General features: G+C 45.5%; 2 protein-coding genes across 2 annotated transcripts in view; both read left to right on the forward strand.

Moving 5' to 3' along the window:
• Positions 1-3,397: 3,397 nt before the first annotated feature.
• The window catches only part of kcnj16a (potassium inwardly rectifying channel subfamily J member 16a), a 30,854-nt gene continuing 18,152 nt past the window's right edge, over positions 3,398-16,099 (forward strand). The window contains exon 1 of the mRNA XM_067245374.1: positions 3,398-4,720. Coding sequence (XP_067101475.1) covers positions 3,398-4,705 — 1,308 coding nt within the window. The 3' untranslated portion in view covers positions 4,706-4,720. The remainder of the gene's footprint in view (positions 4,721-16,099) is intronic.
• kcnj2a (potassium inwardly rectifying channel subfamily J member 2a) lies at positions 10,858-14,216 on the forward strand. Its single transcript, XM_067245042.1, has one exon. The coding sequence runs from the start codon at positions 10,943-10,945 to the stop codon at positions 12,224-12,226; it is 1,284 nt and encodes a 427-aa protein (XP_067101143.1). The 5' UTR covers positions 10,858-10,942; the 3' UTR covers positions 12,227-14,216.

The raw sequence follows: 16,099 nt of genomic DNA on the forward strand, positions 1-16,099 counted from the left end.
AGTGTTGTGTCTGCGTGTGCTGCTGACACCAGCCGCCAGGCACAGGTGACTCTAGGTTGTAGGTAAACAGGGTGTTTCGTGGTGAGGCGGTGTTTTGTACACAGGACAGCCTGCGTCAAGGCACAATAAACTCCAGCCGCTGGGAGAGGAGAGAGACCTGCCGGGCTGTCCATGCTGTTTTGCAGAGTGTGTGTTTTTTACCTTTGAGGAGAGAATCTTCAGGGTTACTTTTACATTTAGTAATTTAGCTGACACTCTTATCCAGAGCGACTTACAGTATCATTTTGCATGGCGGGGAATCAAACCGGCAACCTTTTGATTACTAGCCCGATTCCCTAACCGCTCAGCCACCTGACCTTGACTTTTACAGACATTTTTTTTTTTTACTTTAACTTCTTTCTGGAATACAGCCACAACAGTCCAGTGTCTGTGTGCCCTATTCTCCCAGCTGTGACAGTTAAAACACATGCAAGAGATGGTCCCGTCTGGGAGACCAAAAGTTCTACACAGGGCCCCACGTTGGCCCATGTTAACTGTAAGTAGCTTACACTTATGATTAACAAACAATAACACACATATTCAAGTCAACACAAGCTGAGACAGTTTTCCTGTACAGATGTATTGACACATCCAATAGATTTACAATGACCTTGTTCAGAATTCCATAACAACAGTTCATTCTTGATAGAGACGCTACGGTGTCTAACGCCACGATGACCAGACCTTTCCTGGTACTGTGACGGGAACCCTAAATACATCTCATACTGTGTCCTGGTCTAACAATCAGCAGCAGCAACTGGCTATCTAATTTTAATTTGGATGCAGTATCTTTATTTGGCTCTGACAGGAAAACACATTTTATTAGACATTGGAAACGTTCTTGTAGACATTAATATCTGGCATTGTTGATTGTGTTTAGTGGAAATACCCTGTCATGAGACTGTCATACAAAGAACAGTAGCTTTGACAGGAAGTTCTTCAAATACATACTGAACAATATTTCACTTTGCTAATGAAGAATGAAAGAGTGGCCCAGTGAGATTCCTTCTTTGATGTGTGAGTCTTTGACAGATGTCACGCCCAAAGAAATATCTCAACAGTCCTACTCAATCAAACTGGTTTTAGCGGATTTGAATAACAAATGGATTACACTAATTGTGAAGTTGTAAGTGTGATCCAGAATAAGATTATATCAAACGTCCTATCCACGGAACATCCCATGGCAGGGCGGGCCTTTGAAGCCCTTATGAGATAAGGCTGCCACATGAGACGAGATATAATTATCCTTATTAGACTACCTTGCATGTTGCCTGGAAGCAGTTAAGAGTTACCAGATAGTCTGGCCTTCTTAACAGAACAGAAGGAGTTGCTGGATTAAAAGGCTCATTGTCAGTGGAGACGTAAGTCTTCATTACATATATTGAGCCTGACATTGCCATGTAGGATAAAATATAATTACACAGTCTACATAATTATAGAACTATAAGGCTGTGCGCTCTGTTCGGTACACTCTTGTTCTCCAAGAAACATGTAAAGCAATGACATCCTACAGTAATGAAATAAACTGTAATATGTTACAACCCTGTAAATCACGCTTCTTGTGTATATGTGTTGGGTTTTGTGGTTTTGGATAACAGTTTGAACATCCTGAACAAGGTTTGTGTAAAGACAAATTTCGTTTTCTATGAACAGTCTAGATAGAGTAAAATGTAGTCTTGTTGCAGAGTTAACTTTTCAGTGTTACTTCCATTCTGCCCCGTTATTCATTTCCTGCCTGTCTCACCTACGTGGTGGCCAATCATAGCTCACGTACCCCTCCCCCACTACCATCTGAGTCACCAAGGGCTGTTCGTGATAGAACCACACTTCTTCTACAGCTCTATCACAAGGGTCCAGTCCACTCTCAACTAACAATGGCGATGTTGAAAAGGTTTTTAAAATCTGACCTGTCCTGTCCTGTACTGCTTTCATTCAAGCCATTTGAATTTCATCAGCTTTCCATACTCTGGCAACAGGCAGCAGAGTTTCTAGCCAGGAGGAAGCACTCTATGACCAGGGTCCAGTTTACTCTGTCAGACAGCGAAGACTCAAGCCCATTTGTTTTGGGCGTGGGGGTGTCTGCTGAGAGGATGCTCTCAGTGGTTTGGCTGTGATGGATCCTGTCTCTGCCCGAGATCACACTGCCATATCCTTCCAGTTTCCACATTCGTTTTTCCCCTTCTAACCCGAGACCAATTCAGTCCTGTGGTTCTTCCTGTGCTGGCCCCAAGACAACTCTCTGGACTGCACTCTGAATAAAAGGTCTCCTTAACTGCCGGTCAGGGCCCTTTTCTTTGGACCGCATCAGCCTTGTTCTGTGAGCTGCTGGTGTAGCACATCGCTAACTCTCAGTGAGATAGGCTCCTCCTCCTCACGCCCTCAGGTGACCTTTGTCAGACAGGAAATGGGCAGATCAAAGCCTGAGAGATGTTTGGAGACAGCACAGAGAAATGCCCCTCTGCATCATGACAGAACCATGGCACTTCCAAGTACTGTGCCCGAGCACACCGCAGAAACCAGAGCCAAGCTTGGTCTGTTACGTCAAGTTTTGCATCTCTAGGTCTCGTTACGATAAACTGTATTGACACAGTGCACGGAGGCAGGACAAAAGGGAATCGTTGATGGTAAACATTCCCAGATTGATATCTTAAAATAGATGTTCCGAGAAAGAAAAGTACTTCAGAATAACCAAATATGGGTCAAAATATGATTGAACACGTGAACGAAGTGATCCCACCATGGAAAAACGGACACAGTACGGTGCCACTTTTTCCTTTGAGAGTTCTTGTCAACATAAAAAAAAAAAAAAATCCACTTAACGATGCTACTGGGGGTGAAGATAGGCTTTGTATCTCAAGAAAGCAGCGGCCTCCTCTTGATAGGAAGCAGACAGTAACTATAGGAAAAGTAGGCGGAAAATGGGCAAGCATTTGTAATGAGGGCCACGTGTCTGATCTATGACAACAAAACACAAAAAGCATTTCAGAGACCGTTCTCATTCTTGGGTAGCAGTGTCAGGTCAACTAGGAACGCAACTAGGAACTTCCAAAGGTATAAGGACTATCAATAGAGCATCAGTGTTTTCCCCATAATAAACTGCTTTAGTCATCCATTCCCGTCAGTGACCCCTCTTTTCCTATTGCATAACAGGAGGGTCACAGAAAAGTGACTGCAAACATTGAAAGGGAGAGTGTGTGTGTGTGTGTGTGTTTGTGTATCAAACCTAATTCACAAATGCTGCCATGTGGTTGCATCCTGTGGTTCCCCATGTGTTATGAAACTATTGTTTAGCTTAGTAGTAAACAATTAAATCTCAAACACGATTTCTTTTTATGTCTCCCCGTGCAGACTTTGCAGGATGAGCAAACAGTATTCGTCTGTGAGTCCCAAAGACAACGCGGTCCTGAGCGTGATCACGGAACCGGAATACAAGCCCAAGAAACGACGCTACGTACGCAAAGACGGCAGCTGCCACATCCTCTTCCGTCACGTCCCAGAAGAGTGGCTTCTCTACGTGACGGACATCTTCACCACCTTGGTGGAGATCCGATGGAGGGTCATGTTTCTCACGTTCGCCCTCTCCTACATCCTGTCCTGGCTCTTCTTTGGCATCCTGTACTGGATCATAGCGCTGGCCAATGGGGATATAAAAGACCCCACCAATGACCCTTGTGTGTATCAGGTGCGCAGCTTCACCGCTGCCTTTCTGTTCTCTCTGGAGACCCAAACCACCATCGGCTACGGGTTCAGGGGCATGTCGGAGAACTGCATGGTGGCCATTATCGTTGTCACCGTGCAAGATGTCATCAGCTGCTTCATCGACACCTTCGTCATCGGCATCGCCGTCGCCAAGATGGCGTCCGCCCGGAAGAGGGCCCAGACAGTGGGTTTCAGCAACACCGCCGTCATCAACCTCCGGGATGGCTTCCTGTGTCTGTGCTGGCGAATCGGAGACTTCCGCAGGCACCACGTGGTGGAGGGGACGGCCCGCGCTCAGATCATCCGCACCACGATGCACACCACAGGAAAGGTCGACATGACCTACAGAGACCTGAAGATCAATCAGAGTGAAATCATCCTGACAACGCCCGCCACTGTCTTCCACAGAATAGAGGCCGGAAGCCCCCTGTACAGTATGGGTCTGGAGGACCTTCGAAAGGAGGATTTTGAACTGGTCATGTCTTTCACCTACACGGACGACTCGTCTGGCATCCTGCATCAGACCCGCACCTCCTACATGCCCGACGAAATCTACTGGGGCCAGCTGTTCCAGGACATGCTCCTGGTCAACAGGAAGTACTACAAGGTGGATTACTCCATGTTCCACCACACCGCTAAGGTCCTGGTGCCGGAGGTCAGTGCTGAGGAGTTCGACCGCAAGAAACTGATAAAGCCTTCTCCGCGAGGCACTCCACTACACACCCCGCGGCCCTCACCCAGGCCCTCACCCAGGCCCTCACCCAGGCCCTCACCTAGGCCTTCACCACTGTCCCCCCGGTCGAACTTCCAGGATCAGCATTTGAAACCCCCCACGGTGACGGTGGAACTTGTGAACGGCAATGTCACTGAAGCTGAGATGGTTTCTTCCAGGACAACAACTAATGAGAAGCAACAGCACCACGACACACTGTCCCCAACTACTACCTTTACTGAAGACAGTTTGTAGATACTCTGTCAAGACGTGCCAATAATTGCTAACATTGACCCTTCAGAATCGTAGTCTATGCGTGCTCTCTACCAATGGACATTTCCCAATAGAAACGTACATACTGAATTCACACTGTAACACAGGTAGAAACGCTGGCATTCAATTAGAGTAAGTCGAAATGTCGTTCTTCTAAATATTAAATAGACACTGTCAAGGAATTCATGTAAATAACTGAATGGCTCAAAATTACGGTTATGATGAAAAATACATTTTGTACATTTGTCTCGTGTTAAGTCAAACAAAATTGTACAGCGATGACTTGTTATGACTGTGTTCATGTACAATACAATGTTCAAACATTGTATTGTACAAGATGAGCTGGGAAAACATTTATCATATTAAAATCCCCTTCTCCTGAATATTAATGAGCTGGTGATTCAGAGGGGGGAGTCTAACATTAACTGGGTGGGAGTCTGTTGGCTGAGTGGTTAGGGAATCAGGCTAGTAATCCGAAGGTTGCCAGTTCGATTCCCGGTCATGCCAACTGTAAGTCGCTCTGGATAAGAGCGTCTGCTAAATGTAAATGTAAACTGTCAGCAAGCATTACCTTGTGTCCAGTACGTGACTCAGAGTCAAGCACAGAGGTACAAGAACATTCCAGATGTTTTAGGTTCTTCCGTCGAATGGTTGTCATCTTCATAAACATGCATAGGTCTTGTCATAATATCAGAATTTAGTTGAATGCTCACATGTTAGCCTTGGTTGAATGATAACCTTTGTGCCTGTGTAAATAGAGTCCACATCATACCCTCATGTCTAGATTACACGACACATTACCAGGCAACTCATTTGAATAATTCCCAACAAATACAATTATACAAAATACCACTAAAACCAGTCACGAATAGAAATACGTTCATCTGATGGTTTGCTTCTTTTGAGAGTAGAAGGACGTCAGGCCCAAGCCTTGTGTTACAGGTAAAGGTGAGGGGAAAGGTGAAGGGAAAAGTGAGGGGAAAGGTGAGGGGAAAGGTGAGGGGAAAGGTGAGGGGAAAGGTGAAGGGAAAGGTGAGGGGAAAGGTGAGGGGAAAGGTGAAGGGAAAAGTGAGGGGAAAGGTGAACGGGAAAGGTGAGGGGAAAGGTAAGGGGAAAGGTGAGGGGAAAGGTGAAGGGAAAGGTGAGGGGAAAGGTGAACGGGAAAGGTGAGGGGAAAGGTAAGGGGAAAGGTGAGGGGAAAGGTGAAGGGAAAGGTGAGGGGAAAGGTGAAGGGAAAAGTAAGGGGAAAGGTGAGGGGAAAAGTAAGGGGAAAGGTGAGGGGAAAAGTGAGGGGAAAGGTGAAGGGAAAGGTGAGGGGAAAGGTGAACGGGAAAGGTGAGGGGAAAGGTGAGGGGAAAGGTGAAGGGAAAGGTGAGGGGAAAGGTGAACGGGAAAGGTGAGGGGAAAGGTGAGGGGAAAGGTGAGGGGAAAGGTGAGGGGAAAGGTGAAGGGAAAGGTGAGGGGAAAGGTGATCGGGAAAGGTGAGGGGAAAGGTGAGGGGAAAGGTGAAGGGAAAGGTGAGGGGAAAGGTGAGGGGAAAAGTGAGGGGAAAGGTGAAGGGAAAGGTGAGGGGAAAGGTGAGGGGAAAGGTGAACGGGAAAGGTGAGGGGAAAGTTAAGGGGAAAGGTGAGGGGAAAGGTGAACGGGAAAGGTGAAGGGAAAGGTGAGGGGAAAGATGAGGGGAAAGGTGAGGGGAAAGGTGAGGGGAAAGGTGAGGGGAAAGGTGAGGGGAAAGGTGAGGGTTAAAACCTGTCTGGGCTGAAACACCTGCTGCTCTGGGAAGTGTCTTCCTGGTTCCCGGTGGGCCCTGGAGAGACCTGGCTTCTTCCCCCCACCCTGTCGTTGATCTATCATCTCTGAGAACAAAGATCTTGTCTGACCGTGTAACTTTGATGTGTCGTAGACAGAGCCCATGCCGCCCTCGCCTGTCCTTGCGAGGCTTTGATCCGGCGCGAGGCTCACCATCATTAAGACAACAGAACTGCTCCCTATGAGCTCATCAAAAAGCTACGATACTGTTCACATGGCAAGGAGATGGCTTACACAAGCACTGCATCTGGCATCTTCGCTTCATATGTGACACAGTGACTGTCGACAGCCACCTCCAACTGTACACAGAGCAAGAAAGGGAATCTAATAAGGATGCAGCTGGTGATTCTCTGCTGAGGCAGCAGTCAGTGGAGCATCACAGCACTCCGCGTGGGGGCCCGTGAACACCGAATTGTCTGAGAATCCGGGTCGCCCCCTTGTGGTCCGTGGAAGCACGGACCTGCAGATTGAAATGGGGGATGAAAAGATATATGGTGATTGCAGACAGCCAGCTCACACAGCTTGTTTGGGCTAAATATATGTGCTGCTATTTTTAGAGCTGTCGAAATGGAAAAAAAGGATTCTCGGTTCAATGGCAGGGTGAGTGGGACGTCGTACTGAATCTACAGCCTCTCCTTATTAGTAAGCATGCTGTTATGACACATGATTGAAACAGCTACTTGGCATGACAGAGCCTAATCTAAAACCACTGCCTTGGTTTGATGTGTACCATATGGGTGTCATACAGTATTGGTGTGTTTACAGACATTCTCGACATCAAATGGAACTAAACTGTTATGGCAGTATGGTATCTTCAGGTCTTCAGGTCTGTCACATGGGAGTGAATTATTCTTGAGAGATTAGCTGCAGAAGTCTTCCAGTGAAAACTGGGATGCTGTTCAAGGGTGGGTGAATGGGCTTCGCCTACTACAGTTAGTGACTTACACAACTATTGAAAAGATTCAAAATGAGCTGTTCTTAAGTAAAACAGAGCCATAACCTTGGCCATCATTCAAATACTAACAATGAGACGAAGTTCTTAAATTGTTGATTCCATCGGAGTTTCAAACAGTTGTCAAAACAGTCAGTTTGCAAATACAAACTGAGAAATATTTATACTTAATAGTCTACTAAGCTTAAAAGAAAATATTTCCTCAATTACTACAATCATCACTATTCAATTAGTTGACCAGTGTTTTGCGCGTGCTGTTCTTCAAACTGCACGAGCAACTCGTCTGTTACACTGGAGGTCTCTGAAATGCTACTTCTGATTTTATTCAGTAGAGTTTATCAGTTGTCTTTATCAGACAGTTTGGCTCTCTCTTCCCGATTGGCTGGTACGGGAGTCGGAGGCGGGGCACCCGGTGTACTATTTAAATTGCTTGGGGAACTATTTGCTAAGCACATTATCAAGACCGGTCAATTTGGTGGCATGAGGTAATTTCAGTTCTCGCTGTAATAAAACACAAAATACATCATCCTTCTTCGAGTAACGAGTCGAAAACGAGTAGGAACGAGTGGATAGCGGAGGACCTGTCTTCTGGAATATAATATATAAACCAACTACCTCTACAAATGAGCAACAGGTAAATATTAGACACTTCATACTTCCTAAAATGAAAAAGTTCACACTTTCAACAATTGAGGATACTCCAAGAAATCTAGTGGCATATGTTGCAAGTATCGTGTTAAAAATGACGTTGGGTATGCATAGACAGACGTTTAGCTTTGTTTATTTGGCATGATACGTACGTATGACACGATGACACGAGAGCGCTGCGCGCACTGAAGGGATGTTGAACAGTTGAAAAACAGATGCCAACGACCGTAGCACGAAATGACTGCCTAACATCACCGTATTATTGTTTTGACACCAAATAACAATGCAAAAAGTTACACAGTAATATACACGTCCAGTTAATTACCCATTTTCACTTTTAAATAGTGAACATTTGCAATGAGAGATTGCATCAGTGATTCACCCGCACCTGTTCACATTTGTCGCTGGCATTTGGTGCGTATTTGACTGCAGCTTTAAATCTGTAAATTACTTTTGTCTTGGTAACATACACCAATACAAATCTTAGAACATTTTTAATTATTTTAAGAATAATTTTCCCACTGAAGCTAGTCCAGAAGACAAAATTCTAGTAGTTAGATTATTTTACGCACTACATTGTATTGTATATTCTAGAGAGAAATTATTCATTTTGAATATTGTCACTGAATGTATTGACGTGTGAAATTTGGGGAAGTGATTTAGGATATTGAATTTTCCACAAACACCATTGTAACTGCTGGGGCCAATAAACTCAAAGCAACACTTTCCCTCCATTTTTTTCTTCTAACTAAAGTGTCTTGATCCTAAAAGGAAATTTAAAAAATACAATATTGTTGAGATAAATATTTTTTTTCTGTAGCTTTGTATTTATGTAATAACTTCCATCAGTGACCTCTTTGCAAAATAGCTAAATCAACAAAGACATTTGGCATTTATGTAAGTATTCATAAGTAACAGGAACAGAGTCTGAAATGTGGTAAAATAGTCATTATACCTCACTCCCAATAAACATACCATCTACTATACCATACCACCACATGTTCAACCTAAAAGAACAATCTCTCCAACTTTAAATACATTTAAAGAAATGGCTGCACATGAACCTTAGTGCGCACTAAAGCCAAGCAGAATCATAGCTCCATATGAAACATGTTTAGTGTGAGGACTGTTTACACATTTACATATTTCATGGAGCAGCCATCCATTTTTCATGAGTAACTCCCACCCTGGTGTTCAACACTAAGCCTGCTACCAAATCTCTCCAAATGACTCTGTGATTTTGATTTCGTAGCATAGTTCTGTTGCCAGGACAGCAAGCTCTAGAACATGTACAACAGACAGGGTTTAATGAGCGGTGTTTCAGTTGTGGCGCAGAATCCTCCTGGGATGCACATTATGCTGCTGGGGGAAGATGCTGTCCCTGTGGTGGACTCTCTGGGAGTCAACAAGCTACGCAGTGCACCCACAGAGAAGACCTGAGCTTTTACATTTGATATTCATGAGTGCTGAGTGCTGCAAGCAGACACTGCGGTCTCTAAGCTTTCTAATGTGGCAGACACAATGTGAGGAATCTGTAAATGTGTGTGCTGTGTTTGTGTTGTATCGACATGGTCTCTGTTCAGCACTCAGCTCCAGCAATAGTAAATAAAGACAAAGAGGAAAGGAGTTACTCATATTACTGTAGTGCTGACCACCCAAAGAAATACAGCGTGAAAAGCAAAATAAGCAACAACAAAAAAAATCCAAGTTCAAAAAAGTTTCCAGACACCTAGTTTAAAGTAAACAAAGAATCAGTCCGATAGAGTGAGGTGTTTACTTACACAGTCAAGCAAAACATTGCATTATTCAGGGCCTGTTAATAGCTAGGTAGACAATGAGCATTAGTAATGCACCACTGCTTGAGCAGAAGGGCAGAAGGAATAATGCATGCTGTATGACATTGGGACAAATAGATTGTTCTGACACTGAGGTGCATCAGTGACATTCTGGTAAAAGTATTATCATCATGTTTGATCTAGTCAATTATTCACACCTGTTATTGCGTTTCTTCAATAATGTCTTCATATTTTTTTTTGTTTTTTGTTGCTGCCACAGAGGTTCAAAAACTGAATAAAAGTCCTAACAAAAGGTTCATTGGATCCCATAGACATGCTGTAACCCACAGTCCAACAAGAAATTATCTTGTCAACATTCTACTGACAACAAAAACAAGCTTGCTTTGTAAAATGACAATCAATGGGACCTTACTCAAATTACTCTGTGCTCCCTCTCAATGAGAGTGGAAAGGTCAAAGTAGGGTTCAATAGCACGGTTATTTTGTCATAACTGAAAGAAATATTGTTGGCACAAGAATTCAGGCTTTTACTTGCCCTTGTCCATAGAGTATTAAAATAGTTTCTCAGTCTACACACACTGCAGAGAAATGGATCATGAGTAATCATTTACAATCTTAGGAGTTTGGATGAAAAAGCACCTTCCAAGGGGTTTTTACAAGCTACAAAGGGACTCTATAGGGAGTTTATAGCTAAAGTTGGTAATAGCTACTAAGCCTAACAAACTTTCTCTCTGCCATCTTCTCCCTAGCATATATAATTGATGAGGTCCTGCTGTCTGATGAGAGAGGATTGACCAGCTCATCCTCAGCTCAACAGACGTCTCCTTGGTCCGAGTCGAGCTAGGGGCCACCAAGGACACCCAAGAGGTGCCTCCTCTGTCCACCCTTCCTTCGACACCATTTCCTGCTTGAGTCGGCCCCCGCAAGCGTTTCAAAACTGTTTCTCCAACGCTTCTTCCAGAAACTCAGACTGTTTTCCAGAGCAGAAGCAGCACAGCCCACCCAGACAGAGGTAATGGGAAGTGTGCGCACCGAGCGCTACAGCATTGTATCATCCGAGGAGGACGGAATGAAGCTGGCCACTATGGCGGTTCCCAACGGCTACGGGAACGGCAAGGGCAAGGTGCACACGCGGCGCCAGACTCAGAGCCGGTTTGTCAAGAAGGATGGTCACTGCAATGTGCATTTCATCAACGTGAGCGAGAAAGGTCAGCGCTACCTGGCCGACCTCTTCACTACCTGCGTGGACATCCGTTGGCGGTGGATGTTTGTCATTTTCTGCCTGGCCTTCCTCCTGTCGTGGCTGTTTTTCGGCTGCGTCTTCTGGCTGGTCGCCATCTTTCACGGGGATTTAGAAAACAACAGCCAGAAGTGTGTCTCCAACGTCAGCAGCTTCACCGCCGCTTTTCTCTTCTCCATCGAGACGCAAACGACAATCGGCTACGGCTACCGCTACGTGACGGACGAGTGCCCCGTCGCCGTCTTCATGGTGGTCTTCCAGAGCATCGTGGGCTGCATCATCGACGCCTTCATCATCGGCGCCGTCATGGCCAAGATGGCCAAGCCCAAGAAGAGGAACGAGACACTGGTGTTCAGTCACAACGCCACGGTGGCCATGAGAGACAACAAGCTGTGCTTGATGTGGCGCGTGGGGAACCTGAGGAAGAGCCACCTGGTGGAGGCCCACGTCAGGGCCCAGCTCCTCAAGTCTCGCACCACGGCGGAGGGGGAGTTCATCCCCCTGGACCAGATGGACATCGACGTGGGCTTCGACAGCGGGGTCGACCGCATCTTCCTGGTGTCGCCCATCACCATCGTCCACGAGATCGACGAGGACAGCCCCTTCTATGACATGAGCAAGCAGGAGCTGGAGACGTCCGAGTTTGAGATCGTGGTCATCCTGGAGGGCATGGTGGAGGCCACGGCTATGACCACGCAGTGCCGCAGCTCCTACCTGGCCTCCGAGATCCTCTGGGGACATCGCTTCGAACCTGTGCTCTTCGAGGAGAAGAACTACTACAAGGTGGACTACTCTCGCTTTCATACGACATATGAGGTGCCGAGCACCCCGTTGTGCTGTGCCAGAGACCTCGCGGAGAAAAAATACATCCTATCCAACTCTAATTCCTTCTGCTACGAGAACGAGGTGGCACTCGCGAGCAAGGAGGACACAGACGAGGGGAATGGGGGGAGTGTGGGCCCGGACGGAACCCAGACGGACAATGTTTCAGAGACTGACCACAGCCAGGCCACGGTGCCGCTAGAGTCGCGTCCTCTGAGGCGAGAATCTGAGATATGACTGGCGGAGACCTCGCGTATGAGATCCTCCTTAACGACCTGCTCTAAAAGGCACATTGAGTCGAGCTGGGCCTTGGGTGGAGGACATGTTGCCGCTGATGGTACTGCTGTGGGAAGGGCCTAGGACTGGGGCAACGGGAAAATCTTAGCACGCTGAAAGTGTGTGCATAGGAGGAAAAGTCTCCCACAAAAGACGTCTTTTGTGTCCATTGACTGGAGCATACCATGTCACATTAGGAAAGGGGGGGGTTTAGATGACTTGAAAATGTCAGCGATATGTCTGTTGATTGGCCCAGTTAACGATGTACACGAGGGTTTGTTATGAAGTTGTTTTTATGCTTCAACAGTCTTTCTCAAATGTTGCAAGGTGCAGGAGCTCTGCTTTTACACGTAGGGAAACATGGGCAAATATGCAAAGATACTCATCGAGAACTAGTTTTTCTCTAAACCAGAAACATTTAGCAAATTTGCACATTAATTGGGCATAAGTTTGTAAAAGGTCCTTTTAAAGTTATTGGATGTTTCATCCATGGAATCCCTCTCAGTAACAAAGACATTTTCCAAACTGAAATATTACTTATACGAGGAATGACTGGTTCTTTATCAAAGTAACTGAACACATTTTTAAATCTTTGTCTGATGGGTGTTGCCGTCGAAGACTGATACAAGTGAAATATGATTTTCTTACTAGCTGTTTGCTATATCAATATGTGTCTGAGGCAGATATGGTACACTGCACGAATGATTATGAGCTGGTCTCTCGACAGACATTACACATGGCAGAGGTCTAAAGAAGAAACGTTTTTTGTATGTATTGGAACTATTTTTTTGATCACGCGAGCAACGATGTTTCTAAAACATAGAGATTATTTTCTGTCTCGTATCTCATCCCACAGAATAGTTGCTGGTCAAATTGATGGAAACGAGCCTGTTTACGTGAAGGAATTGAGCAGGGTAGACGTATCAGTATAGAAAGTAAGCGGAGATGAACTGAAGCCTACAAAATGGAGGGGGAGGGCTGGGCTAAAATGAGCATATGAATGTTCTTAAAAGTGCTGCTATGTTGTTGCATTTTATAGGGTTTGACAACAAAAGCCAAAGAGTATTATTATAATAGTTAAAAAGTGTTTTTTTCCACTTGTAAGACTGATATGAGTAAATAATTTCTAAGTAAAAAGAATGTTTTTCAACTAGTTGTTCACATTTTATTACCTTTGAGCCCCTCGACACGAAGCCTTTGTCATCGTCAATAGAAACACAAAAAGTCTGAGTCAGCCACACGATGCCACAAACAGTTATCTAAGTTCTGAGGTTAAATAGAAAGTGTTTATCAATTGTCCTAAACAATCATTTTGACGGATTTGTAGGTCTTGCATCTAAAGGCTCAAGTGAAGTCTCGCCAGGATTTTGTTAATTCAAGACCATCCAATTAAAACATTATAATCCTTAATCTCAGAAGAACAGTGTTACAATAGTAATTCATTGAAAAATATGAAATGAACATGACGACACTGCAGTTCAGCAGGATCCTCCTTGTCCTCCAGGGCACTTTCAATCAGGAGACGACTAAATGTACATCTCTCCATTTTCACAACGCTTCACTGTCTTTGTTGTTCATGCTTGTATACTTAATATCCAGAGCATAGGTTGCCATCCTCGTTATCAACATTATTTAAAAGAAAAGTCATTTAAAGGTGTTGCTGTACTTGTTTATCATTGATTGGAAAGCATAGTCTAAAACCACAAGTACTGTAACCCTGTTTTTCAAACCTAGAGTTTGCGTCATGGTAAAATCTATTTTCTGTCTCTACACAACGATGGGAAGCCTTTAGGCTTTAGAGGTTCTTCTTTTGTAAATACATCCCTCCCTGCAGTCATTTTGTATCAGAGTCTTCCACTTGTACTGCAAAACAATGGAATGTACAGATTTTTATATTAATAATATTATTGTTATTATTGTATATGATATTATATTGTTCTTTTTTCAATAAAACCTCAATGAATGATCAAATGCAGTGGTTATCGTTACCCAACTAAACATATACAAATATGAATTCACCTACAGAACTCAATGAACCATGTTTAATAGGAGAGGTAATTTTCTCCTCCTCTTGCAAGATACACAGATTGGATAAGCTTCCGCTTGTTACTGTTTTTTCCCACTGGTGAACGTCGGTTAAGCCACACAGTCACTCTGTTTGAGACTGATTTATGAGAAATCCTCACTGACCCCCAAACACGAACAAGAAGAGAACCTGGTCTGGCCCTGCAGTGGGAGAACCTGGCCTGGCCCTGCAGTGGGAGAACCTGGCTTGGCACTGGAGTGGGAGAACCTGGTCCTGCAGTGGGAGAACCTGGCCTGGCCCCGCAGTGGGAGAACCTGACCTGGCCCTGTAGTGGGAGAACCTGGCCTGGCCCCGCAGTGGGAGAACCTGGCCTGGCCCCGCAGTGGGAGAACCTGGCCTGGCCCTGCAGTGGGAGAACCTGGCCTGGCCCTGCAGTGGGAGAACCTGGCCCCTGCAGTGGGAGAACCTTACCTGGCCCCGCAGTGGGAGAACCTGGCCTGGCCCTGCAGTGGGAGAACCTGGCCCCTGCAGTGGGAGAACCTTACCTGGCCCCGCAGTGGGAGAACCTGGCCTGGCCCTGCAGTGGGAGAACCTGGCCCCGCAGTGGGAGAACCTGACCTGGCCCTGTAGTGGGAGAACCTGACCTGGCCCCGCAGTGGGAGAACCTGGCCCCGCAGTGGGAGAACCTGGCCCCGCAGTGGGAGAACCTGGCCCTGTAGTGGGAGAACCTGGCCCCGCAGTGGGAGAACCTGGCCCTGTAGTGGGAGAACCTGACCTGGCCCCGCAGTGGGAGAACCTGGCCCTGCAGTGGGCAGCTCCAAGCCAGTGTGTTTTGAATGGCCCCCTGCTCTTGTGCGTCAGACCTGCCTGCTGTGGCCACGGCTGTGCCTGTGACACAAAGCAGCCTACCTCGTCTTACAACAGTAGGGATTAGAACCCCTTTTTTATTTTTTTCCTTTTGCTCTTTAGACACATACAGAACAGCTAATCCATCTCCTGCCCTATCTGTTACTGTCCTCCTGTTGTTCAGGTCTGCTCCCCCCTATCACAAGTTGCCGTTTAATGTCTTTAATCTCTCCCAAAGACTACATCTCCCAGACAACACATTTGTGTCATTGTGAAAAAGGGTGATGAATTCCGACAACACATCTATTAACCGTGTAATTCTCTTGCCGTGTCATGTTGAGTGAAAACAGATTGGGGGAGGATGTGGAAATATTTTTTACTGAGGATGAAGGTGACAGTGGCCTTCCGCTTCTACCCCATCATCTCTCCACTTCTGTTTTAGAGAAGATTGAGAAGTTGGAGAAAAACTTGACTTGAACCCAGTTCAGTGGAAAATTCCTCAGTTTACAGTTAGGGAAGACTGACACTAATATCAACTTCTGGAAAGGACTCATAGCTCCGAATGTGATACTCTATCCCCGCGGCTCAAATCGCATACTTTCTCTTTTACTTTTAGTGCATTAGGCTTGCCTTAATTTCTTACTAAATCATCACTTAAAATATACAGTCCAAGTCCAGTATTTAAAAGTGACTCAGTACACAAAGGTGTTTGCTGAAGTACCGTAAATGACGGTGAGCGTTCTGAGCTCATGTGACCATAACTTTTGGCGGTCATTATAAATCAGTAGTTAAGAGGTTTAAGAACAGTACAGTAAAGCCCCAGCAGAACAGAAAAGGAGGGTATCATCTTGTACCATCAAGCGACGGAAAGACGACGGAGGGGGCTTGGGGTGGGAAAGCCAGGAGTAAGGACTTCACCTTATCCGGTCACACCATTTAATATTCCATTTATTTATTGAATT

Source organism: Osmerus mordax, chromosome 10, assembly GCF_038355195.1.
Source record: "Osmerus mordax isolate fOsmMor3 chromosome 10, fOsmMor3.pri, whole genome shotgun sequence".
Lineage (NCBI taxonomy): Eukaryota > Metazoa > Chordata > Actinopteri > Osmeriformes > Osmeridae > Osmerus > Osmerus mordax.